Source organism: Podarcis liolepis (genome assembly GCF_965112155.1).
Source record: "Podarcis liolepis genome assembly, chromosome: Z".
Lineage (NCBI taxonomy): Eukaryota > Metazoa > Chordata > Lepidosauria > Squamata > Lacertidae > Podarcis > Podarcis liolepis.
Genome location: NC_139570.1, coordinates 36,208,522 through 36,220,791, shown reverse-complemented (window position 1 = coordinate 36,220,791; position 12,270 = coordinate 36,208,522). Strand labels below are relative to the sequence as shown.

Genomic DNA, 12,270 nt, shown 5'->3' with positions numbered 1-12,270 from the left:
CTAAATTTTACTCTTGAGTAGACCCATTAAAATGAACACCTTAAGTTGGTCATGTCTTTCGATTTCAGTGGGCCTACTCTGAGTAGGACTACCATGGGTGACAACCTGCTATCATGAATTATTTGAGACAGATCACACACACACACACACACACACACACGCACGTATATGAATACAAACAACTTCTCATATGTGCATGCTGTACAGTGGTACCTCGGGTTAAGTACTTAATTCGTTCCGGAGGTCCGTTCTTAACCTGAAACTGTTCTTAACCTGAAGCACCACTTTAGCTAATGGGGCATCCTGCCACCGCCGCACGATTTCTGTTCTCATCCTGAAGCAAAGTTCTTAACCCAAGGTACTATTTCTGGTTTAGCGGTGTATGTAACCTGAAGCGTCTGTAACCCGAGGTACCACTGTATTTGTGCAGGAACATGCACACATGCAATTCTGGGAACTCAGAAGTGGATCCCGGAAATGGGGAGCATTCTGGAGAGTCCTCCTGGCTTGCAAGGAGACCCTCCCCAGATCCTGGAGAGGACATTCCCTTCAAACTTTGGGGAGGGTCTCATCAGGAGCAGGATGCCTCACCGCCTAGCAGCTGGCGCGCAGGGTAGCGAAGCAGCAGCCACCTCTCTGCACCTCAGCTGTGCAAGCCCTGCTGCCCCTCCGGTTTGCACATGTGAGCTGGATGGACAGCAGAGCTTGCACAGCTGATGGGCAGGGAAGCTTCTGTAATAAAATTAGTCCCTAAGCCATGCCAATCAGAAAAAAACCCAACATCAAATCACATCTTACGCACTTGTGGGTTTTTTAAAGCAATAAAAATGTGATCCTTTATGTGTCTACCCAGAAATAAGCCCCGTTGAGTTCAGAGGGACTCTTTCTTCAGTATATTAATGTAGAATTGCAGACTCAAGTTCTGAAAACCACCCATGTTTTAACTGCTGTTGTGATACACAGATGTTGCCCAGTGCAGGGGATTTATTTTGGTAATTTGATGGTATGTGACTGGCTTTCTGTATATGCTTAGTGAACATTGCATCTGTTTTGGAGGTGAGCTTGAGCTCAAATGAAGAGTGTCCCAACAGGGAGATAATCTCACCTGAGAGGCGATGGCACGTAATCCCTTTTGCAAAGGGAAATTCCTAACGGCCACATTCATTTTTCTTCCTCCCTTTTCCCTCCAGCTCTGCAGTCTTTCATCCGGTCGTATGCAACCTACCCAGCCAGCCTCAAGCACATCTTCCACGTCAAGTCTCTCCATCTGGGCCATGTGGCAAAGAGCTTTGGGCTCCGGGATGCCCCTAAGAATCTCAGTGCCACCTCTGCCTTCCCAAAGCAAGCAAAGAACCAGAAGCAGAAAAGGTAAAGGCTTTGCTTTCCAACTCAGTGTGCGGGTTTGACATAGGAATAATGGGAAACCGGTGGCCTTCCAGATTCGCACCAGCCCTTGCAGCTAACATGACGAGCCGCTGGGGAGAATGGAAGCTGAAACGCAGGAGCCTGTGGAGGGTCACAGTCTCCTCCATTCCAGATTGAAGCAGCAGCATTGCCTACTGCATACAGCGAATGGAGGGATGCCTCTGTTTAGAAGAGAAAATCCTTCAGGAAAAAGGGGGGATACCTCTTCTTCGATTTGGGGTGGGGAACCTGCAGCCCCTCTAGATGTGGTTGGACTGGTACAGTCCTAACTGTACCAGCTAGCATGGCCCAATGGCCAGGGGAGAATAGGAGCTTGGAGTTCAATATATTCTAGGGATTCCCCAGTTCTGCTTTAACCTGTAGAGCCATAGGGTGGCCTGGGCAAGACCCTTCCCCATTTCAGCTGTTCCTCCTCTCAATACAGCAATGTACATCTACTCAAAGGAAGCCTTTCTGTGTTAACACTTGTTTTGTGTACTTGTGTACAGCATGATTGGTGCATGAGCAGAAAGGACCCCACACTCAATGCCAGACTCATGCACTCCTCTCTTCCGCCACCAGGAGGAGGTCTTTGCCAGAGTTAGGAGTTCAGGAAGCTGCCTCATACTGAGTCAGACCTTTGGTCCATCTAGCTCTGTATTGTCTACCAGGGGTAGCCCTAAGTGTGGTGCTTTTCAGCAGTTTTGGATGGCAGCACCCATCAGCCCCCAGCCAAGATGCCCAATGGTCCAGATCGATGTGTCTGCCTCTCCTTGACCTGCTGCCTGTCAGTGTCATTGGGTCACCTCAGACTCTACCATTCAGTGGATAAAATCCTAAATAACTTAGGCCAAAAATATCTGAGGGACTGCCTCCTTCCATGCAGACCCTCTTGGGTGCTGACATTGGCAGAGGGGATGCTCTCGGTAGTTACACCACCAAGTTGTGACAGGTGGCAGCCAAGGAGAGGGCCTTGCTTGTCTGCAACAGACCCTAAGCTGTGGAACTCCCTCCGCAAAGGGGTAAGTCTGGCTTCTTCACTCTGCAGGCGAATGCTGAAGATGCATCTCTTTATCCTGAGACACCTGAGATGTGCCTTTTCAGGGCCCTGCCATTCCTGTGACCGTAATCTGTTTTAAACTTTTGAATCCTGAATTTTAAAGTGTTGCAGCCTGCCCTGGGACCTGCTCTTTGTCATCATCATCATCATCGTTTTAGAGTGTGAGGAAATCCAGTCTCTCTGCACCTTTCTGAATCCTCACCACTCTGCCACCACATTATTTCCCAAGCCATGAATGCTCTCCTCTTTTAGCATTCATGTTTAGATAAGAGGCCCCATCAGATTGCCCTTTTAAAAAAATCTTCAACTGTGGAGTGTTCTTTTTAAGTGTGCTTTTCTTTTTCTAAATCATACTTTTTAATCCATGCATATATACTGCTCTCTAAACCACCTTTGCTTTAATTCAAAGAAAACCATGATAAGAAACAACTCCCAAACTACTTTCCTCTTCTTCTTCTTTTCCTTCACTTTCTTTCAATTTCTTCCCTTTCTCTTTCTTTGCTGTTTCATTCTTGACCCTTTCTCCCAAGCCCGCCTTCCTTTTCGCAAATATCTGTGTTGCTTTTCTCAGTTTTTCCTTTTATTTCTTTACTTGGGTCCCTCTCTTTTTTTGTATATACTCCATTGCTGCAAAATTGTTTCAAAAAACCAACAACGCTCCAATCTGCGCAAAGCGTCGGCTGTTCAGTTATAAAGGCCCCCTTAATCCATGTCACGATTTGCTGGGGCCGCTGACATCTTTAGCTCGGGCCGTCCGAGAAGCAAAATTAAAGAAACGAAGTATGTTTTTTGGGGGGTGCAGGAGGATTGGGTGGGGGACGGGACCCACGGAGCAGTTGTTGGGAGGGGATTCAGGACAACCGCATTGTCCCTGCCTTTTTTCTCCCTGCGGACTGCTTCTGCTCACCCTCACCAGCAGATGGGCAGCAGGACAGGAATGCCCCAGCGAGCAGGGGATTTAACGGAGCTTTATTTAGCTAAGAATAGCCTGATTAGCTGATAAAGAGCATGTAAGATGGTATGGGGCAGGCTTTGATGTCTCCTTAGCCCAGCAGGCAACGGGGTGATGACTGACACCAGCAGTCTCACTGGATTACAGCAGGTGGGGACAATGTCTCCCTCTGTTCCTGAGATGTTGTTTCTCTGTTAAAGCTATCCCCCCCCCTCGCTTCTTTTCCAGAGGTTGCGTGTTAGGGGGCCCTTTCCATCCCTCCCAGTTGGGGGGAGGAAAGCTTGCATTGCCATTTCGACAAACTTAGCAGAGAGCAAAAACTGGACAGCAGCTCGGGAGTCATCAGGAGAGATGGGGGGTGATTAATGTTTCCAACCAACCCCCTTCCTGATCTAAAGAGAGCCAGTGGGTGGCATCTTGGAACAAAGAGACCCACCAAGTTCAGATCCCTATAACCACTGCTATTTTTTTAGAAAAAGAGGTGCCGGAACTCACCCTGAACGCCTGCCTCGTTCTCTTAGAATGGCAATGGCACCCACCCGAGAGGTGCCGGGACAGAGCTCCAGTGAGTTTCTGGCCGAAAAGAAAGCCATGCCTGTTATACTCGCCTGATCTTCCTAACCTACCTCACAGGGTGGCTGTGAAGATTAAAGGTGGGAGAAGCATCTCGGCATTCCTGTGCTCTTTGGACAAAGAGCAGGATAAAAATTAGGAGTAAGGTTGTTATGCCCCATCCCCCTTCTCCAAGCTGCTGTTTCGTCCCACTGGGAGAGATATTCATGGAAGTACTGTCATTCTCCCTACAGGAATATAGTACGGTGGTACCTCAGGTTAAGTACTTAATTCGTTCCGGAGGTCCGTTCTTAACCTGAAACTGTTCTTAACCTGAAGCACCACTTTAGCTAATGGGGCCTCCCGCTGCCGCTGTGCCGCTGGAGCACAATTTCTGTTCTCATCCTGAAGCAAAGTTCTTAACCCGAGGTACTATTTCTGGGTTAGCGGAGTAACCTGAAGCATCTGTAACCTGAAGCGTATGTAACCCAAGGTACCACTGTAGATTCAAGAGGGGTGTGTACTTTTGATCAGATGTGTTTCCAGATTGATCTTTTTAGTGCTTTCGCTAGGGCTCAGTACATTTATTTTCTTTTTTTAAAACAAATCAATTTCAGGGGGTGTACTCTTGAGGAGGGCTTACATTGGATCTATTCCATTGCTTTGGGGATGAGGGCGCTGGGCTGCTTAAAAAGATGCACAGCATGATTTATATACCACTTAATCAACAAAATCCTCCAAGCAGTTTAAGTAAAACAAAGCTTTTAATCCTGATGGATTTTGCCTTTGACCACACCCTTCCTTGGAATTCACCCCCTGAAAGGTTGACTGGGTTTGAATACAGCCCTGACATTGCAGGTGGTTCCACACCTCTGACCTAAGGGGGTCCCCCCTTCCTACTCTCTCTGCCTGTCACTGTCAGAATACCAGGTACTGGTAGATCCACCTCATACATTTGAAGCACATCCAGTGTGCATTTAAGGCACATAATTTCCCCCAGAGGATCCTGGGAACTGTAGTTTAAAAATGCTATGAATTGTACTCTGTGGTGGGACTGCAGTTCCCAGGATTCTTTGGGGGAAGCTATGCACTTTAAACATATTATGTGGATCTGGTTGTGTCACCTGTTAAGTATTATGGAAGTATGCTTTCCTCCTCCACCCCATGAGTAGTTTTTCATTTTTTAATTCATATTCAAGTAGATGCAGGTTTTAATTGAATTGTTAATAGATAGACGGTCTAAGACTTGTGATTAATTGATCTAAAATTTCTTTTAAGTGGGTAACAGTACCATTATTTTGAAAAGAATTTCTGGAGGGTATAATTCCAAGCTGAAAGGTCTGGTAAAAAAGGTCTGTTGCCTGCTGTTTTCGTTATTTTTACAGGATTTTATATTCTGAAACTTTTGCTGCTTTGCATAATTTATTCTGGCTTGCCTAGGCACAGGGTGGGGGTGGGGAGAGAAACTAGTCAGAGGCATGAAACCCCACACTCTGAAAACATTATTCAGTCCCCCTATCTAGCTGACTATCTATTCCAGCTCCCCAGATCTCCCTACATATTGCTCATAGGTTTGGAAGTATGCCTAATTTATTTTATTATTTAGGTAATTTTATTTATTCATTCATTCAGCCGGTCATAAAATTTTAATACTGCTTAATATAATAAGTCTCTATGCGGTTTGCATAAAAATATACCCAATAACATTTAGTAAAAAATCCTAAAAACTAGATCAAAAAACAGAGCAAAGTTCTACATCACACTCTCACACACAAATAACAAATAGTTTGGCCTCCATAAGGACTAGAAACTTGCTCAGTTTTTATTATTTTTAATTGTTTTAATGAAAGCAGATATTCTTCAGAAGCTGCATCCTGCACCCAAAAACATATTCGTTGGTAGTGGTGGTTGTGGTGTCTGCACAGGTAAGCCTGTGTGGAGTTGGCACAGCTGTGGAATGTGTAATTTTTCTCCCTGTGTTAAGAATCAATACCTCAGAAAGGCATGATCTGCGTAGTACAGAGTCCTTTTCTATATCTGAAATCTGGCCCTGAAAGTTTGCCTGATTATTCTTATTTTTAAAAAAGAAGAAATATGTCCAAGACTAGGCATATTCTACAAGTACAAAAACAGTGGCTTGTCTCCAGTTAACATACTCAGAGTAGACCCATTAAAGTTAATGAGCCTAAGTCAGCCATGTGTATTCATTTCAACCGGTCTACACTGAGTATAAATAACACTCTATGCAACTCAATATTTCTTCTCAAATTGTTTTGTTTAAAAAAACCCAAAAAACCCAACAACTATGGTTTTATAGTCCTTCAACTTGCATGATCAAAATGAGAGCAAGCCTCAAATTTTAGCTTTTGCAGATTACTCCCGATTGCCCCCAATACAGAACGATCAGGTCTAATTAAACGCAAGTCACACACAGCCTCTTCTGCATTGCTTTTTGAGTAATGAGAGAGAAGTTGGCCCTTGTCGGGGGAAACATGTGGAAGAGGGTTGTGAGAGAGAAAGAGAAGTACATTGCATGAGCAGACCTAACATCCTAATGCTCTTTGAACTTTTCTCTTTGGCCAGATTATTTTTGGGGTGGGGGGGGAGGCAGGCACAGCCCCCTTAGAGGACGGGCTCTCGCAGGCAAAGAAGCCCTCCCAGGCCAAGCTGCAGCTGCAGAGCTTTCCCCCTGCAAAGCAATCTCCTCGTCGTCAGATTGGAGTCCTTTTTCAGCTGCCAATTTCCTTGTGGCATTTGCTGCTTCCTTAATATCACTTAATTAGTGGCAGGGAAAGCTTGGAGCCTGGCCCAGGGAGGAATTTGGGGCGTTTTTCCCTCCTCTGGATGGTGCTCTGCTGCAGAAATAAATAGAGTCCGGCGGGTGGGGGGAGCTTTGAGACTAGAGAAGAGCTGGGCCAAGTGCAAGATCAAGAAAGGGGTTCGTTTTGCAAGGGAGAGGGTGGTATCATGGAGGGAGAGGGCTATCAATGGCTACCAGCCACGGTGGCTATGCTGTTGCCCCACAGTTGGGGGCAGCAATGCTTCTGAATGCCAGTTGCTAGAAACTGCTTAAGGAGAAAGTGTTCTGGTGCTGAGGTCCTACTTGTGAGTTTCCCACAGGCTTGTAGTTAGCCACTATAAGAACAGGATCCTGGACTTGATGGGCCATTGGCCTGGTCCATCAGGCTCTTCTCATGTTCTTACAATATGAGACTTGATGGGTGGTTTGAGACACAGAGGTGTAGTTAGGGGGGTGAACTGGGTGCCACACCGCATGGGGCAACACTTGCCGCGGGGCCTGCAGTGCACGCAAGCCACACGTCTCTCCTGGGAGTGACACAGTGGCTTGGGCACCTGCAGGCTCTGCCATGCCCAGAAGGGCAGTGTGGGGCTTGCGTCTGCCTGTTGCCTCCCGCTCAGCTCCTTGGAGGCTTGGTGGCATGCCCCGCCCTATGGGTGGCCTGCCCCGCCCCCGGGTGCAGGGTGCATGCCACCCCAGGCGGCTGAGCAGCTAGCTGCGCCGCTGAGCCTCAGTAGGGGACCCACAGCTCTTTTTCATCAGCGCATTGCTCCCTGCCTAAACGTTCTGCTTCATATTTTCTCCTTTCTTCACCCTTTTCAACCTGGATGGGGAATCTGCAGGTGTCTACATCATGGGCAGTCCAAATTTGCTGTCCCAAAACTCCCACCATCATCCTTGACTGTTGGCCCGGGGCTGAAGGGATTTGGAGTACAACACCAGGATTGGGCCACAGGTTCCCTATGTAATGTTCTCAACTCTGTTTCCATTATTTCCCCCCTAGACTGCACCTCTGCTTGTGCCCTTCAGATGTGGTTGGATTCCAACTCCAGTCGGCCCCCAAACCCCGCCAAAGAGCATGGCCAGTAGCCGGGGATTATGGGTGCTGATTATGGCCTCTGGGGCCTGGCGGTCCCAGTTCAGGAGTGGCCTAAACTGGGCATAAGCACTCCTATTTACAGAAGTCACAAGACTCCAGGGGAAAGATGTAATCTGGGAGCACACCCAGACTGTATAGTTTCCCCCTTCAAAACGATGTACAGCCCCTTAGAGCATACCTGGGGGTTGACCAGTTTGGCCCTCACCAAGGGCCCAGGCCCAGGGTGTGTGTGCAAAAAATGTGCCTCTCCACCCTGGCTCAGAGTGGCTAGGAGCCCACTTTCCCACCCATGCACTCCCTCCGCTGCTCTGGGCAGCCAACATATCCTTGCCAAGGCACAGTGGATGGGAGGGGGATGCACTGGTACAGCTCCTTGTGAAGGGCGCATGGGAGCCTAAGTATGTCTCTGCTTCTGAAAACAAGTTCTTCATCTAATTCCCAGAGTCACAAAACACCCTCCAAAACACCCTGGCATCAGGTTTGTGAGGAAACAGACTCTCGGGCCAAGTTTGGCCCATGGGCCAGAGGTTCCCCACCCCTGACCCTAGGAAGGGGTCGCAGATTGCAGCATTACTGGACCTTTTGCCCTGCAGGCTGCCCCTTTTGCCTCCACCAGTGTGTTGATGATGTGTCCTGATTTGATGAGAACATACTTTTTTTAAAAAAAAAATCTTTCTGAGATATGCCTTTCAGTGTCAGCCAACGTTGCCATGTAGTGGAGACATCTGCTAGGTTGTCTGAAGGAGCATATCTCAGTTGATAGATGCTATGCCCCACTCCTACTGCTGCCACCATCCCTCCCCGTAAGACACTCCCATCCCCCCCCCTTCACAGCACACATCAGCCACAGATGGCTCATTTGACTCAGTGGGTAGAAAAGCAGGTGTTCAGATAGCATTAAGCCAGAGGTAGCCAAGCCTCATTGCTTGGCACTGCCAGCCACCGGATGGGGCAAGCAGTGAGGAACCTCCGTCAAATGGATTGACGGCATGATCCGTGTTGAAAACGGTCCCTGATAAATGGCGGCCTCTTCTCCAGAGACGCACCACGGGTCCAAGAGGGGCGAGCATCACCACTGTGATGAGTTTTTGGCAATTCAAAGCTGGCTGTGTTGCATGTGCATCAGCAAAAATGGCATTTGAGCCCACCACAGGGCTGTTGTCGCTTCCCACCCTTATTTGTGACTGTCTGTTTTTGTTTTGTTTTTAAAGCCATTCTCCTGCACTCAATAGCTAATATCTGCCAAAGTAGTGTACAAAACTACATTTAAAGACCACCAGTTGTATGTGATGTTAGACTTAGAGCAGATCCATCAACTAACCTGGGTAAATTAATTTCAGTGGATCTACTCTGGGTAGAATTTAACTTGAATCCAACCCTGTAAATCCACGTAAAAATAAATGACAGCTCGAAAGCTACTTGGGAAATAATGGTCTTGACCTGCCTTTTGATAGGACAGCAGAGAGGGAAGGGAAGGTCATTCAGACCTCCTGGGGGAGTTCCAAAGCCTGAGGTGATGCAACTGAAAAGACCCTGCTGCCTGCTGAGGGTCTCACTCTAAAATCTGCTAGGAAGAGATTGCAGTGCTGTATATTTATTTATTACATTTACATCCCACCTTTCCTCCAAGGAGCTCAAGGTGGCATGCAAGGTTCTCTCTCACCTCATTTCATCCTCACAACAACCCTGTGAGGTAGGTTAGGTCTAGGGTCTTTTTACCCAGCAAGTTTCATGGCTGAGCAGGGATTCGGATCCTGGTTTCCTGGGTCCTAGCCCAGCACCCTAACCACTGGCTTTCATGCATGTTGCCTCCATCTTCTCCCCAAAACAAGCATGTGGGGTAGGCTGAGGCAGGTGCAGCACCTATGCCTGCCATTCCAGGGCAATAGCCAAGACCCCTCTCTAAGCCTATTTAAAGAAAATTCAGCTAGGCACTCCATGCAAGAGTCAGTGTGGTGTAGTGGTTAAGAGTGGTGGACTCATAATCTGGTGAAATGGGTTCGCGTCTCCGCTCCTCCACCTGCAGCTGCTGGGTGACCTTGGGCTAAGCACACTTCTTTGAAGTCTCTCAGCCTCACTCACCTCACAGAGTGTTTGTTGTGGGGGAGGAAGGGAAAGGAGATTGTTAGATGCTTTGAGACTCTTTAGGGTAGTGATAAAGCGGGATAGCAAATCCAAACTACTACATTTTCATATCACACCCTCTCCTCAGTGTAGTGCTGTTCCAGAGCAGGGATGGAGGAACAACTGGCCCTCCAGATGTTGTTGAACTCCCAACTCCCATCAGCCCCAGCATCCAGCATGGCCAACAGTCGGGGATGATGGGAGATGTAGTTCAGCAACACCTTGAGGGAGCACTTTGGCTGTCCCTTCTTCTCTTCATCACTAGAAGAACAGTTGTTCCAGTGAGGCAAAAATATTGGTCCTGCCATTTTGAGACAGCTGAAAAATCCATTTTACATTGTTTGTTGTTGTTGTATTTATATATTTGTGTTTCTTCCAAGATGGGATCAAGGCAGCTTCCAACATTTAAAAACATCACTATGAAATGGAACATGATAAAAAGAAACTAGTTAATAACAATAGCACATTTAGAGCCAGCCATTCAAATCCGCTTTGCCCCTACCGTAGCCCAGTGATCAGCATCGCCTGCACCTTAGTTTTCAAAGGCTCATCTGAACAGGAAGGTCTTTGCTTGCCAGCAGAAGGAAAGCAAAGAGGGAGCCAGTCTGACCTCTCTTGTGAGGGAATCCTACATTATAGGATGTGCTCCAAACCCAAGTCCCTCTTATAACAGTTCCTGAAGAGAGGGACTGGTGGGCAGGTACAGCATATCACATCTCATATATTTACTACTGGCAGAACAAGGGAGCTCTTTTTTAAAACATGAGAGTTGAGCGAAGATATGAAATGTCTCTGTGGTTCAGCTGTGCTTTGCTTTTTCCTCGTGTGTGAACTGCTGTTCTCTTTCACCTGCACACCTGTTGTGCATTCACACCTCAAGGGTGTCTGCAGTAAGGCTTGCTTTTGGAAGAGGGAACTGTATCTTACCATCTCTTTTGAGAGAGAGAGAGAGAGAGAGATATTAGGATTATGTTGACCCTAAATGTATGATTACTCAGGAGATGGATTTTCAAGGTAAGAACTCAAGAAAGGAGACTCAGCCAGTGGAGTCCGATCCATCAGGATGAATGAAGCTCTTTTCCCACACCAACCTCATTCCATCCCCTACTTGGAGATTCTGGGGATTGAATCTGGGACTTTCTGCTTGCAAAGCATGTGTTCTGTCACCACATTATTGTTCTACATCTAAAAATAATGTTCCAGCCTTCATGATTCTGGGATCTTCTGCATGTACTGCCAAAGTCCTGATCTCCCCCGTCCCCACAACTGCTATTTAATTTTAGAAAAACAAACAAACTTGGATATGTTAATCATGTAATGAATGGCACATCTAGTTTGGCCCAAAATTCCACTAAGTTTTGTGAGACTTTCTTCAAAGTGGGAACGTTGAGGAGTGCACACTTAAATTTTAAAATCCAACAATACCTCCTTGTAAAACCAAATCCTTTAAAAACAGTTTTTTCCCTCCTTATCTCTCTCCTTTCTTTTGCCCAGGCGTGAGTTTCTTCTCAAGAAAGCTCGGGGCAAGCGCCGTCTGGCCGAAATCTTGCAGTCTGAATACTCGAGTGGCTTGGACATGGTTGCATCTAAGGTCAAGAGGAAGAAAAAGCTGGCCAGCCTGGGAACTGAAAGATGAGCCAGAAATTCTCAGCCTCTCCCAAGACAGCTGAGACTCACGGTAGCTGCAATCTGGGAGTATCACCCAAAATTGAGGTGATTCTTCCCCCACAACCCCTTTTTCAAAGCCTGCTCCAGGGGAAGGGGAAGCAAAATTCAGAACAGCATTGTCCTGTATGAAATTTAAGGTGTACTGGTTGTAACAGCTTCTAACCAAAACTTTCTTTTTTGAGGAGTGGGTTTATGAATGCAGAGTGGAGCCTGCAACCCCTGAAACAGTGGTAATGGTGAAAGCGGTGGCCCTCTTAATTATATTCATTGTAATTTTTTAATATGAGCCGCCTTAGGAAGAACTTTATTCTTGAAGGATGCTGTAGAAATATATTGAATGAATGAATAAATAAATAAATGGAAAAGTGTGCGCACACACACACATATGTGTAAACCTCTTTGACTTCTTCAGTCTGCTTTACAAAGGATGGATGGCGGACTCCCAACTCCTATCAGCTCCAGCCAGCATAGGCCAAAAGCCAGGGTTCCTCATTCATTGTACAAAGACAAGGGTCGCACGCATTGCTCTGCCCATGCCCATTACAATGGTACGTCTGAACTTACGAACTTAATTCGTTCTGGAGGTCCGTTCTTAACCTGAAACCATTCTT

At 46.9% G+C, this 12,270-nt stretch overlaps 1 protein-coding gene across 2 annotated transcripts in view; it reads left to right on the top strand.

Annotated features, from left to right (window-relative positions):
• The window catches only part of DDX31 (DEAD-box helicase 31), a 64,923-nt gene extending 52,866 nt beyond the window's left edge, over nt 1-12,057 (top strand). For both annotated transcript variants that reach the window (XM_083485115.1, XM_083485116.1), the window contains exons 19-20: nt 1,191-1,368; nt 11,486-12,057. In XM_083485115.1, the coding sequence (XP_083341241.1) occupies nt 1,191-1,368; nt 11,486-11,627 (320 nt within the window). In that variant the 3' untranslated portion in view covers nt 11,628-12,057. The remainder of the gene's footprint in view (nt 1-1,190; nt 1,369-11,485) is intronic.
• Nucleotides 12,058-12,270: the final 213 nt, after the last annotated feature.